This window comes from Uranotaenia lowii, unplaced genomic scaffold (assembly GCF_029784155.1).
Source record: "Uranotaenia lowii strain MFRU-FL unplaced genomic scaffold, ASM2978415v1 HiC_scaffold_763, whole genome shotgun sequence".
NCBI classification, from domain to species: domain Eukaryota; kingdom Metazoa; phylum Arthropoda; class Insecta; order Diptera; family Culicidae; genus Uranotaenia; species Uranotaenia lowii.
In genome coordinates this window covers 1245-13739 of record NW_026598715.1, presented here as the reverse complement: position 1 = coordinate 13739, position 12495 = coordinate 1245, and the positions used below count along the sequence as shown (strand labels likewise).

At 42.2% G+C, this 12495-nt stretch overlaps 1 protein-coding gene across 1 annotated transcript; it reads right to left on the bottom strand.

Moving 5' to 3' along the window:
• Positions 1-1451: 1451 nt before the first annotated feature.
• LOC129760781 (mucin-2-like) lies at positions 1452-9130 on the bottom strand (the record flags this gene model as incomplete). Its single annotated transcript, XM_055758450.1, has 4 exons — positions 8941-9130; positions 1988-6051; positions 1792-1901; positions 1452-1699 (listed from the first exon to the last, which is right to left on the bottom strand). Coding segments are annotated over exons 2-4 (4233 nt in total), but the record flags the coding sequence as incomplete, so codon positions are not given.
• Positions 9131-12495: the final 3365 nt, after the last annotated feature.

Here is a 12495-nt window from a genome sequence, read left to right as displayed (position 1 = left end):
GTGTGCAAATTCGCCACCCACACCCACCGCACTCTCAGCTGATATCTGCCAAACAGCCCGGTCGCGTACAACAACCTGACACTGACAGGCTCCTGGTGTCGGTCCATTTTTTTCCATCCCTACGAAACTGCTCGAATTTGGTCTATTGTAGAAATCTACGTTTGCCTCCCAAAGTCGGGTTACGGCAATTGGTGAATTTGAATCCGATCGACCATCGACAGCTACGGCTACGATTCGACTCTCTTCAACTAGCATTCTAGGAGTACCCAACTGCTCTGACGACGACTCTTTGGCCGCCGCCGCCAGCAACCGAATCCACCAACTGATAGGCGTCCGTTGTTACGAATTTTGTGATGAGTGCAGTTTTTTCGTTTCTCTCTTTGGGAAGAACAGCGACATCGATGGTTTCACGTTTTGTTTTGATCTGGGTTTCCTACCTCTCTGAATGAAACAAACTGATGCACGGATGGCCTGCCTAACGCCTGCGCCAGATTCGAAGCTCATTAGAAGCAAATGGGTCATTAGATCACAATACATAAACATCCGATAGAAAATCTCGTCTTTACATAATATGTAGTTTTGAACTTTCTGGTCTGTTTATCGGCCTGTCATGTACGTTTTATTTCCATGGGAAAAACGATTACACGAAAGTTTAAAATGTGACCACTACTACGAACTGTGACCAAAGATCACTTTATTGCTTTGATGGGGTGGTCAGAATCCAAAGTGTGTATCAAAGTAAATTCAGTGAAATGTATGCTAGAAATTAAACATTCCCACAAGCCTGGAAATAAACAATTAAATGACGATGCTCAACACGGATTCATGCGAAAACGCTCGACCACCTCAAATCTGATGTCATTCACTAATCCCGTTTTGCCAAAACTCGAAAAACGCCAGCAAGTAGATGTAGTTTACATAGATTTCTCTAAAGCCTTTGATCGAGTGCCTCATAAACTTATGATAAACTTATGATGTGAACATCGTGATACCTTGGTGTTCCCTATGGTAGTCATCTTGGGCCACTAATATTTATAATGTTCGTGAACGATTTTTTCTACCAGCTGACCTTACCAAAGCTGTTTTACGCAGGCGATTTAAAGCTTTTTCGACTTTAAAGCTAAAGAGTTTCTAAAGATCATGCAATTTGCTCCGCCATAATTACGTTATGAATAATTTCCCCCTTGAAAGGTTCGACACAATTAAGGACCTAGGTGTAATCTTTGTCAGTTAAAAACAATAATAAAAGCTTTTTTTCCATACGACTACATCAAATAATTCATATGAAGATTTTTATCGATTTTATAGTGGAAGCGCTTTCTGAACAAATAGTAGTACGAAATGAGCTTTTTGGAACCATTGTTTTTGTACATGGTTTAAGTAGTTATCATATTTGTAAACATTTCAACAGTTCCAAAGGTTCAAGTAAACAATTAATCTTCAGCACTTACCTTAACATCGGGGGTAGCAAATTCTCCAAAGGGTTGCTGTCCTTTCGTCGGACTGCTTCCCGCTGATTTCTGAGGGCTGGCTGAATTTGATCGGGAACCACCGCGTGAGCCACGTCCTCGTCCGCGGCCGCCACGGCTACCTCGACCAGGTGCACGGCCACGGCCGCCCCAATTACCTCGACCTCGACCTCGCCGGGCTGGTGGTTCCGAGGAAATACCTGGGACCTCACTGCCTTCCTCCATTGATTCTGGGAGGGTAAAAGTGAAATAAAGTTGTAAGTTAACAAAATAATCGGGTTGATTGTTCTATGAAAGGTACAAACAAAATTATCGTGCTTACTTCTGGGTTCCGTCATGGGTGTTTCAATAAGTTTTCCTCGACCACGCCCTCGACCACTGCCCCGAGGACGACCGCCACCTCGGCCTCGTCCGCGACCTACGCCGCGGGTTCTGAGAATATGTAGAAAAATGTATGTGTTAAATAGGTTCTAACCACGATTAATCTATTGGGAAAACCGATTTTCTCGATCACTTACTTTGGTGTTAGAATTAGTTGTACCGGACTGCTCTCTTGGCTTTTTTCATCGCTGACGCTAAGCTGATCCGAGGATGACATCGTTGTAGAATCGTTATTCTCCTGTATCACCGTGGATTCTTCCGGTGGAATAGCGGCTGTTTTTCCTGGTGACACTTTTTCTGCCGAATCCAACCGACTAGGTGTTAACGCTTTCAGTAATACCCGAGGCGATCCCCGGGTTTCTTTGGTCAGCGCCATGATGGCAGGAAGCTCGGATGAACTGGTTTCACCGTTGGCCTCAAGCATTATTTCTACGGCGGTTGGTTTGCTTAAGGCCTCTACCGTTTCAGCATTGTTCTCCACCACTACCGAGGGTTCCATGCGTATTCGTTTGGGTCGACCGCGAGCCCGTTTCGCTGGGGTAGGACATTCTTCTGAATCAGCTTTACCCTCATCAAGACCGGAATCTTTATCGGAGGCTTTGTGCGTAGCTTCTTTTGGTTGTGGTACGTGTCCACTTCTGGTACTCATTCGCCCAACAGGTGGAAGTACAGTTTCAGCCAGAGTTGTTTTGATTGGTAAATTGAGAGCCAAGGTAGGAGTTTCGGTAAGGGTGTGTGATGGAACATTAAAGCTGCTGTTACTGTTACTATTGCTACAGGTTCCATTTTTGTCGACTAAGTTGAGTGGATCATCAACTATCATACAGTCCGAACTCGATCCGTCTTCATTTTCGATAAGTAACACACTTGTAATGTTAGTTTTCACCAAGGCAGGAAGTGGATCCACAGGAGGAGTAACCGATGGTGTAACGGGTGGTACAACCGGAATCAAAGCTGGCAATGGAGGCGGCGTAGTTACTGTTGGATTCCGCCGCAATAGTACCGATGCAGGTATAACTTGCAAGGCAGCGGCTCGACGAGGTCGAGTTTCCGGTTCTTGGGTTGCCACTGCTGGCACAACCGGTCGTGCTCGTTTTATTTTAGCAACTTTTTCTGGAGATTTGTTCTCCGTTTCATGCTCTACTTGAGTTGCTGCTACTACAGGAGTGACTGCTATTGAGTTCACTTTAGAAATCTCAATCAGCGGAGGTGGTGATCGCTTTTGTTCGGGTTCAGCGGCAGTTGTTAGAGGGTCTTCGTTGTTATCGGATTTACTGTCATCGTCTATCACAATAACATCTCCCTCAAAAATAGCATTATCTGAAACAGATTCAATTGGATCCGGTGATTCGGACATTACATGATTGATTGTAAGTTTGAGTTTTTTCGCTTCCGGTTCTTCGGATGATTTGACCGTCGTATCTTCAGCAGGTCGCTTCAACTCCTGGTCGACAGATTGCTCAGATTTATCAATTTTATTGTCTGTTTTCGTTAATACCGGAGATATGGGTAGAACAACGGGTGTTGGAGAAGTTGTTGTCGTCGTTGTTGTGCAAGAACTTCCTTTATTGATTTTGAGTATAATCCGTGGAGAATCACATCCTGAATCTGCCAGCTTTGAATTGGTTGACGTTGTTACCTCCAAAGATGTTGAACTAGGAGGCGTAGCCGATTTATCTGCACATACAGGCTCAGACGCAGCATCCTGTTTTGTAACTGATTTAACTGTCACCTTCGGTTTAACTATGTTTTCCTTTTCCAAATTCTTGATATCGGTCGTGGTTTTAGTGGTAAGTTTAGATATTACACTCGGTTCTGGTTCTTCGAAATCAATGCTAACTGTAACCGGAGACTTCGAAAGGTCGCTAAGTTCTGGCTTATCTTTCGATTTCGGTTCTGCAGCAGGTGCCTTTTCTAGTTCAGATTCCTTCGGTTGAGGAGGTATCGGTTTGATGTTCAGTTTGGTGACCACTGGGATCGTGGGGATAGCTGCCATTGAGGTAATTGTGACATTGGAACCACCAGACAACTGCGGTAGCGACGTTACAACGGAGTCATTTTCTTTGGGAACTTTTATCGTTAGTTTAGGTACTACCGATGGTGGTGAACTCAGCGTTGAGCCGGCAGCAGAGGAAGAGGATGATATGGGCGACGATTCTAATGAATTAATACTGGTTTCACTTGAACAGCTATCCTCGGATGGGCTCGGTTTCGGAGGAATTGGTTTGATGGTCAGTTTTGGAATGGGAACCTCAGCAGGATCCCGAGATACGATCGGTGGTGGTTTAGGGATTGGTTTGATTGTTAGTTTTGGAATAGTAGATGTAATGCTAGAATTCTGATCACTCGGCGATGCTGGCTGAGGGGTAACTACTTTTGGCGAAAAACTATTGCTGGTTGAAGAGACAACGGATGCGTCGTTGGAATCCAGTGAATTTGTTTTGATCGTTAGTTTTGGTAATGGAGGCTCAGGAATAGGTTTGATTGTAAGTTTTACGCCTTCTGAACTAGTTAGAACTGGAACAGTAACAGCAGGGATGTCTGCCTCGCTCGAGCTGCTTGCAGCTGGTGGTTCTGGGATTGGTTTAATTGTGAGTTTGACACCTTCCGAACTTGTCAAGACTGGAGTAACTGTAGTTTCGGAATTGCTCGAAGATGCAGAAGGATCTGGAATTGGTTTTATAAGCAATTTCGGAATTGGTGGTTGGTTTGCAGATACAGTTTCGTCTTTTGCCAGCCGATTATTGTGATGCGGTGGATGATGAGCGTGGCTACTCAGCAGATGATTAAGGTCTTTCTTAATGGTGAGTTTAGGAACCATCGGTGGTGAACTGATGGAGGTCGACACGGAAGTGCTTTTTGAAACTGAATCGCTGCTTAAAGTGTTTATCGAAGACACGATAGTAGGTGAGCTGCTGTGATTGACCCCTCGTATAGTTAGCTTAGGCACTATGTGTGGTTCAGTTCCATCCGCACCAGATCCATCCGATGATGAGTTTTTTATCAACAGTTTAGGAATGATCTGCATTTGTTCTGTACCGGTTGCTGTAGCATTATAACTGGATTCGTTTGAATGTATGACCTGTTTAATCGTTAGCTTGGGAATGCTGTTAACAGGGGGATGATCTACATCTGGTGGAGGTTTCAATGGTTTTATTGTGATCTTCGGCGAACTTGGTGTCGAATCCGTAGCCGAGCTCGATGGCAGTTTGATAACTGTTCTGATGGGTTCGCGATTAAGGTTTATTTTCAAAGGTTCAACCTTTCGATTTTCCTCAGAAAGTCCAACGGTTTCTACTTGTTTAGGGGTATGATTCTCTTCCTTTGGAGATTCCTGAAGCGCGGGTATACGTTCTACACAATTCTGAAGGACGACATTATTGTTGGCAGTTTTTCCGTCTAAGATTTTTACAACTTTATTGTGCTTCAAAGTAGCAGAAGATTCGTTATTATTTACAATTTTGGTGTTACCCTCATCTACTGCTGGGCCTTTAGATTTTACCTCTAGTACTGGCGTTGGAATTGGTGAAGATGAAAGTTCAATGATTTCTATTTCATTCATCAAATCTGTTTTTTCGATACTGTTGGCATTGCTTTGATCGATTTCAGACTGTTCTTCCAGTTGACTATCGACGAGTTCTACTTCCGACGGATCATTCTTTGAAGATTCTCCTGAGACTGTCGTGCTGGAACCATTAGCTTCCAACAAATCACCGTTCTCTTGGTCTTCATCCTCTTCTGAAATGCAAATCACTTCTTTCGACTGCTGATCAATCGAATCTTCCTCCAGAGCTTCCACCACAATAGGTGATGTCGTTTCTTGACGACCATCTCCGGAACTTTCCTCCACTAGTTCTGGTGACGATGAGCCAGATTCCGGTGGTACATCAGCAGAACTATTCATTTTTAGCTTTTTGTCCTGGATATCCTTGAGGTTGCTGTTATTATGGGTGCCGTTGATTCCGCAATGCTGGACATTCTCAGCGACAGCCAGCGAACCAGAATCGACCATTCTTTAGCACCTGTTGTGGTTGCAGCATCTCGTATCCGGTTTGCCCTAACTATCACACACAGTTTCACTGATTTGTTTGGTCTAGCACTCCTCGAATAAGTCTTTTTTGTTTTCAATTTCTCACAGAATGTTATTCTATATTTTTGCACTTTCAAATTGTTGAGGAATATTACAACTGGGGGATTTTCACTGTAAACGACATAAAGGCTTTTTTTTAGTACGTGGGGGATGAATGGTCGTAAATTTGTAATAATATTGATTGCCGTTGATGTCTGTCTGGGCCATGTCATTGTACGAACATTATCACCATCAATCGCTGATACTGGGTTGAGTTGCGGAGAACAGTCGAGTGAACACACACCATGTTTTCTCACCCAATACACATATTATTTGTTGAAAACACGACATCGTCACCTACATTCGGACTTGATGACCCACACTTGGCTTGGCTAACGTGGATAGTTCCTCCTGGTAAGCTGTATCGCCGCGATAAATTGATAGCTAGCCCTCAACCGCAACGAACGGCGGGAGCTTCCAAAAGGGCACATACGGAACTAGCGTAAAGCGATATCGGAGTGTATCGGCCAGTCACACAATCTGCTCGATTTAGTTCGGAACCAAAGGGAGCAACGGATGAACGGACGAGGCGGACCAACATACAATGTTGCATTTCAGCTTTGATGACGGCCTCACCTATGTTGGCACACAACCATTCGCATCCGATACTCCATGCTGTTCACATCGTGCTGTTCTGCTGAGGGAACACGACCTAGCTATGGATGACAACAAAAATCCGCGGATATAGCAGAATCGTTTTGATGGCCCAGCACAATGTAGGTAGTTTGTATGAGTGGTGGAACAGAAAATAACATTCGAAGCACAATGAGATGATTGGAAGTTCGTGTGGTCATGCTTTTAGTGTTTACGTTGGGTATATCATAACACCTTACTAATTTTGAAATTCAAGAGGTCTGAACCACTTGGTTGAGACTTATTCAGAATATCAATCAAAAAGACCAAAGAATTAATCGTTTCTTCTCAAATTAAAATCCTCATCAAACTTTAAATATGCAAATTTAAATGGAACCTTCGAATGTTTAAAGAATTCGAATAATCCAAATTATTCAAGACCGTTTTTAGTTATAATAGAGGACACATGATATAAGCATTTCGTTCAGAAACTCCCAATGTTTCTAGTCGACATTCTACGGGAGAAAAAAAATGATTCATTTGATGTATACATAAAAGTTTTGCCGTAGAATGTTCTCACATGCATATTTGGATTATCAGTTAAGGAAATCTCCATTGCATTGTACATCGTACGTGGACTTTACAGCTTCGTATGAACTGTTATGACGAGAAGTCTGTCAATATTTTTAGGAAGAACAAATAAATCAGGTACTTACCTAGTTGAAGATTGATTACATCTTTAAAGTTGTAGACAGCTGACCGTTCATTGTACATTCTTATATGTATACCATTATTATTCAAGAGAGCACATCGAACTAAATTTTTTTTTGACACGTCAGCTAAGCTTAGCAATTAATTTCAAATGATGGTATGTTAAGAGCCTTGGTTTTCGATGTCAATCTAAACCAAGGTCCAAAGTTTATTATGTTCTGGATTAAAGCCACAATAAAACAATAAAATCCTGCTGATGGCTGTCAGGTCAATTTAATAATTAAAAAAAGAGCAATATTTTTGGGCAATTAGAACAAATTGAAACAATATATGAGTTATGAGCAAATAGTTTTCTTTGCTTTGAAATGTTAAAGCTTCTATTATAAGGAAATCTCAGAATACGTACAAAAGTAGAAGAAAAGTACAAATATTATATTATGATTAGTGAAATATGGAACTTATGTATACACAGTGGAAACTTTTTTTTTTATTTACATAAAGAAGGATCAGACCAAAGGCAACGATTATGACATTTGAAAAAGCATGATAAAAATTATGACCATTATTTCACCGACAATCTCATTGTGCATAGAGGTTCCCGTACTACGAATTGCGCAAGTGTTTGTGTGAGGCGCCTCTGTTTACTTTCGTGTTCGTTTTCTAGTCAACGAACTGGCAAGAGATCGGAACGGCGGGTAAATCAGCACTCACACCACAACATGTCGTTAACTCGACCCGCTTTTTCTTCGCTTCGCTCACACATATTACCGAAAAGCGTCTTCATCCGTGTTTGACCCGAAACTGGCTGAAACATTTTGAGCAATAATCATTGCTGTAGTACGCGATTGGAATAATGATTCGTAAATTTTCTGTGGTGTTCACTATAAAATTAAAGTCTTCATGAATTTAGGAATTATTCCGGGAATTCGAGCACTTTCAAGCCCCAATTAAATGCTGCTCGAATAGAGCTAAATTTCCTCTCTTCAATTGCTTGCACTCTTTCTCTCTTCCGTAGCTCATCATTGGCAGGCACTGCTAACTTTGTTCTTTTTACACTTCGTACGCTTTACTTTGCACTATGATTTTGAAAAAATACCTAAATTATAATGCCGGGGTGACTTGATCAAAACAATTCGCAGATGGATCACGCATTGCCCAACTCCACGGACCATAATTCTGTTTACTTCCTATGTTCCGAAGCTGAAATTTCAACACCCAAAGCACCCTTTTTCGAACAGCTTTGCTTCCATTTTATGCAACTATCGCATTCACACCGTAGAGAAAAGGAAAAAGAAACACTTAACCTCATCCTATGAATTGCCAAGTTTTCTTCGAGTGCGTCATTGCATGTAAAGACTTCATGATCCCATTTTTTTCTTCTTGAAGTAAGGTGTACCGCTCAGACACTGCACTAATTTCATCTTATAACAACTTTTCAAAAATTAAACTTTTTCACAAGCAGATTATCGAAAGCCAACAGCGGCAATTCGATTCTTCCTTTTCTTGTCACCGAATCCTTATAATGCTATCTCACTCCCACACATGCATTCGAGCAGTGCTTCTGTTGAACGGAACCAAAATGTGAAATTCAACCAGCAAGAAGAAAATGGAACTCTAGCCTTTTTTCCATGACCCAGACTTACAACGTAAAACGATCTTAAACCGCATAGAACGCACCGGAAAACACACGAAAACGGTTCCCGGATGCACGACGCTCGATTTGGTACACTTTTTGCACGACACGGAACGCCACAGCACGGGAAATTCAGTGCAGAAAAGTAGGGAGCCCAAATAACACTCGCGAAACGTTTCACAAAACACACTCGACTTGCGAAGGGGTGCTCGAGAAGCTGCTCGAAGCCGTTCGTTCATTTCAACCCAGCCGATGGACGGCCATTTTTCGAGCTGCCTCTGTTTTGGTGCGGTGCGGTTCCAAAATCGCCATCACCAAACAGCTCGAATGCGCGGTGTGGAATTTTGACGTTGACAGCAGTGTTGCCATAGTTTATGTTTTTAAACAAAAATGTATAATTTTATAGCAAAAAATGGAAAAATGAACAATAGGTGTGTTCAACGAAACCCAATCGAAATCAATTGAAATGGATTGACAGTTGATCAGCTGTTTTTCCAATTGACTTCGATCGATTTCAATTGGGCTGTTGATTGAACAGCTACTCACTAATACTAATGCGTTTAGTTTGTTGTCATTTTCTATTCGACTGAGCGCTCCAGCATTCGTAGTTCAAGAAATATGTTAAAAAATATGGAATAATAAATCATATTTCATGATAATTCCTTTTTCAACATTATTATCATTTTTACCATCTTATATATAGCACGGAGGACAAAATTTGCGGACTGCAAACGTTGGCCATCACCAACCAGAGCAATATCAACATCAGTGCTGCGGTTGAAACTGCGATCTGGTCATAATTGCTGCATCATTCTTGGTAGATCCTGATCAGAGCATTCGACATGCCAAGAAACGGAATCTTCTTTCTACTCTGGAAGCCATGTTTTCAATCGAAACATGCAGGATCACTGGACGAAAAGTGAGACACTATCCAGCAAGCGGCCAACATGTTGTGGAAACTCTGAGAGTACTTCCATTACAATAATTTTAAGCTCTGCATTACAATAAAACTTTAATAAACCAAAAAAGTTTCTTCATTTATGCGCCTTGAAGAAAAACCCTACCCTTCATGAAAAAATCTAAAATGAATCTACTCATGATCAATATGGAAAATAAATTATTATTAACAAAATATTATTAAATAAAACTCGGGGGATTGTTTTTAAATTTATTTGGTATCATATCGGACAGATACAAGGACAACATCCAGTTCAAATTTGCATTTGCTTTGCAATTTCTCATCATTTGCTGCAGCGAGCACACCGACCAATGCCGCCAACACAGCACCGACCGATGCTACCAGCGCCGCACCATCGAACACGGACCACACCACCGAACACGGACCACACCACCGAACAAGGATCACACCAACCAAGCTGCAGCAACTGACACCATAACACTGTACCACCGACGCTGCACCGATTGACTCCACTTTCCCTTGCACTGCACGATTCACATCCACGTCACATGCAACAGAAGTTGAAACAAACCAAACCAGCTGTTTTTGACAGTAAACAACTGCATGTGTGTTAGTGTAATAGAAATCGATAGAAACGAATCCTGCCTCCGAGCTTGATCGTTTTCGATTGGTTTCGATCGATTTCGATTGGCTTGATTGAACGTCAATTGGATTAGTTTCGACCAAAACATTGGCTGAGTGAACAACCATTTACCAATCGAAATCGATTGAAACCGATTTCAATTGGCTGTTGAACGCGCTTAATGATGCTTATGAGCTCAAAAAGTGTAAAATGAAGGATCAGAACCTGGGGGAAGAAGACTGAATAAAAAAAAGAAAAAATCTTTCAAACGTCGAATTTCTCTCATCAATCTACCGACCATCAGTGCGAAGGTTCAAAATCTTACTTTCATATTTAGTGAATTTCAATAAAACTTTTTTGATGCTGAAAAGCACTTGTTTTGCATGAAACAATGATTTAATTAGGTTTTTTTTGACGAGAGGAATAAAACAACGGTCTTTGCGCATGGATGGATTTATTAAGAATGAACAAAGAGAAATATATTCACGTTTAGATCGAAGTACACATTGAGTTACACTGTGAGTACACATTACTCATATTTGGTTTAATAACACGGAGAGGTCTGTTTCACAACACCCCCTCTCAGACCCAACGTAGCTCGATGTTCCTTGAACGGTCCTGCTGGTAGACATTTGGTGAATGCATCTGCCAACTGCTTCTGTGTAGGAATGTACACCACCTTGAGGTCTTCGTTCTGGATACATTCGCGAATGAAGTTGTATCGAATGTCCAGGTGCTTCATTCTTTTCTGGTCCCGTGGTTCTGTTGCAATATGTATACAAGACTGGTTGTCCTCGTGTACCGTGATTGGGGCGATATTCTTGATCCCGAATTCTGCCAGAATATTCCGAAGCCATATTGCATCGCAAGCGGCTTGACTAAGCGACATGTATTCGGCTTCTGTGGATGACAAGGACACTGTTGGTTGCTTTCGACTTGTCCACAGCACAGTGTTACCAAACACTTGAAATACGCTTCCCGAAGTGGATTTCCGATCATCTAGGTCGCTTCCCCAATCTGCGTCTGCAAAACCAATCAGCGGTTCAGCATTACTATTGCGCTTGTAAACCAGATCATACTCGATGGTTCCTTGCAGATAACGAAGAACACGATTCAAATGGTTCCAGTGTTCGTCAGTAGCACCAATTTGGAAACGGCTAAGGACGTTAACGGCCGCACAAATATCAGGACGAGAGGAGAGCATGAGGTATGTCAAGCAACCTACGAGTTCACGATAGGGGTTCTTGGTTGCTGTTTCGGTTTCCCTAATTCTTTGCAACTTGAGATTAGGTTCGAGGGGAGTAGATACAGATTTACATTGATCCATACCGAAACGTTTAAGCAGTGAGCGAATATAATGGGATTGATTAATGGTCAATTTGCCTTCCTGCCTATTATGCTCTATCTTCATGCCTAAGAAGTATCGAAGTTCTTGCATATCGTCCATCTCAAACTCACGACTAAGACAGCTCTTCACCTTCTTGAGCTCTTCCAGCGAGTTTGATGCCAAAATAATGTCGTCAACATAAAGAATTAAATACAAAACCAGTTCTTTAATCTTTTTCGTGTAGAGGCAACTGTCGTACTGCGACCTTTTGAATCCAAGTTTGAGGACGAAGGAATTGAACCGCTCATTCCAGCTTCGAGGTGCTTGTTTTAAGCCGTATAGCGATTTGTTGAGATTACATACCTTATTCCCCTGCTCAAATCCTGGAGGCTGACGCATCAGAACGGTTTCCGACAACTCACCATTCAAAAATGCAGTGCGCACATCCATTTGGTGCAGATGAAGACCTTGTTGCACAGCTATGGCCAGCAGAACTCTCACCGTACTAATTCTGACAACTGGCGCATAAGTTTCCTGGTAGTCGAATCCATGGCGCTGCGAGCAGCCTTTAGCTACTAGCCGGGCTTTGTATCTGTCGATGGTTCCGTCGTCCTTAAGCTTCACTTTAAATACCCACTTACATGGCAGTACACGGACACCAGATGGACAGTCTACCAAATCCCACGTAGAATTCTTCCTCAGTGACCGCAGCTCGTCGGAAATCGCCTTCT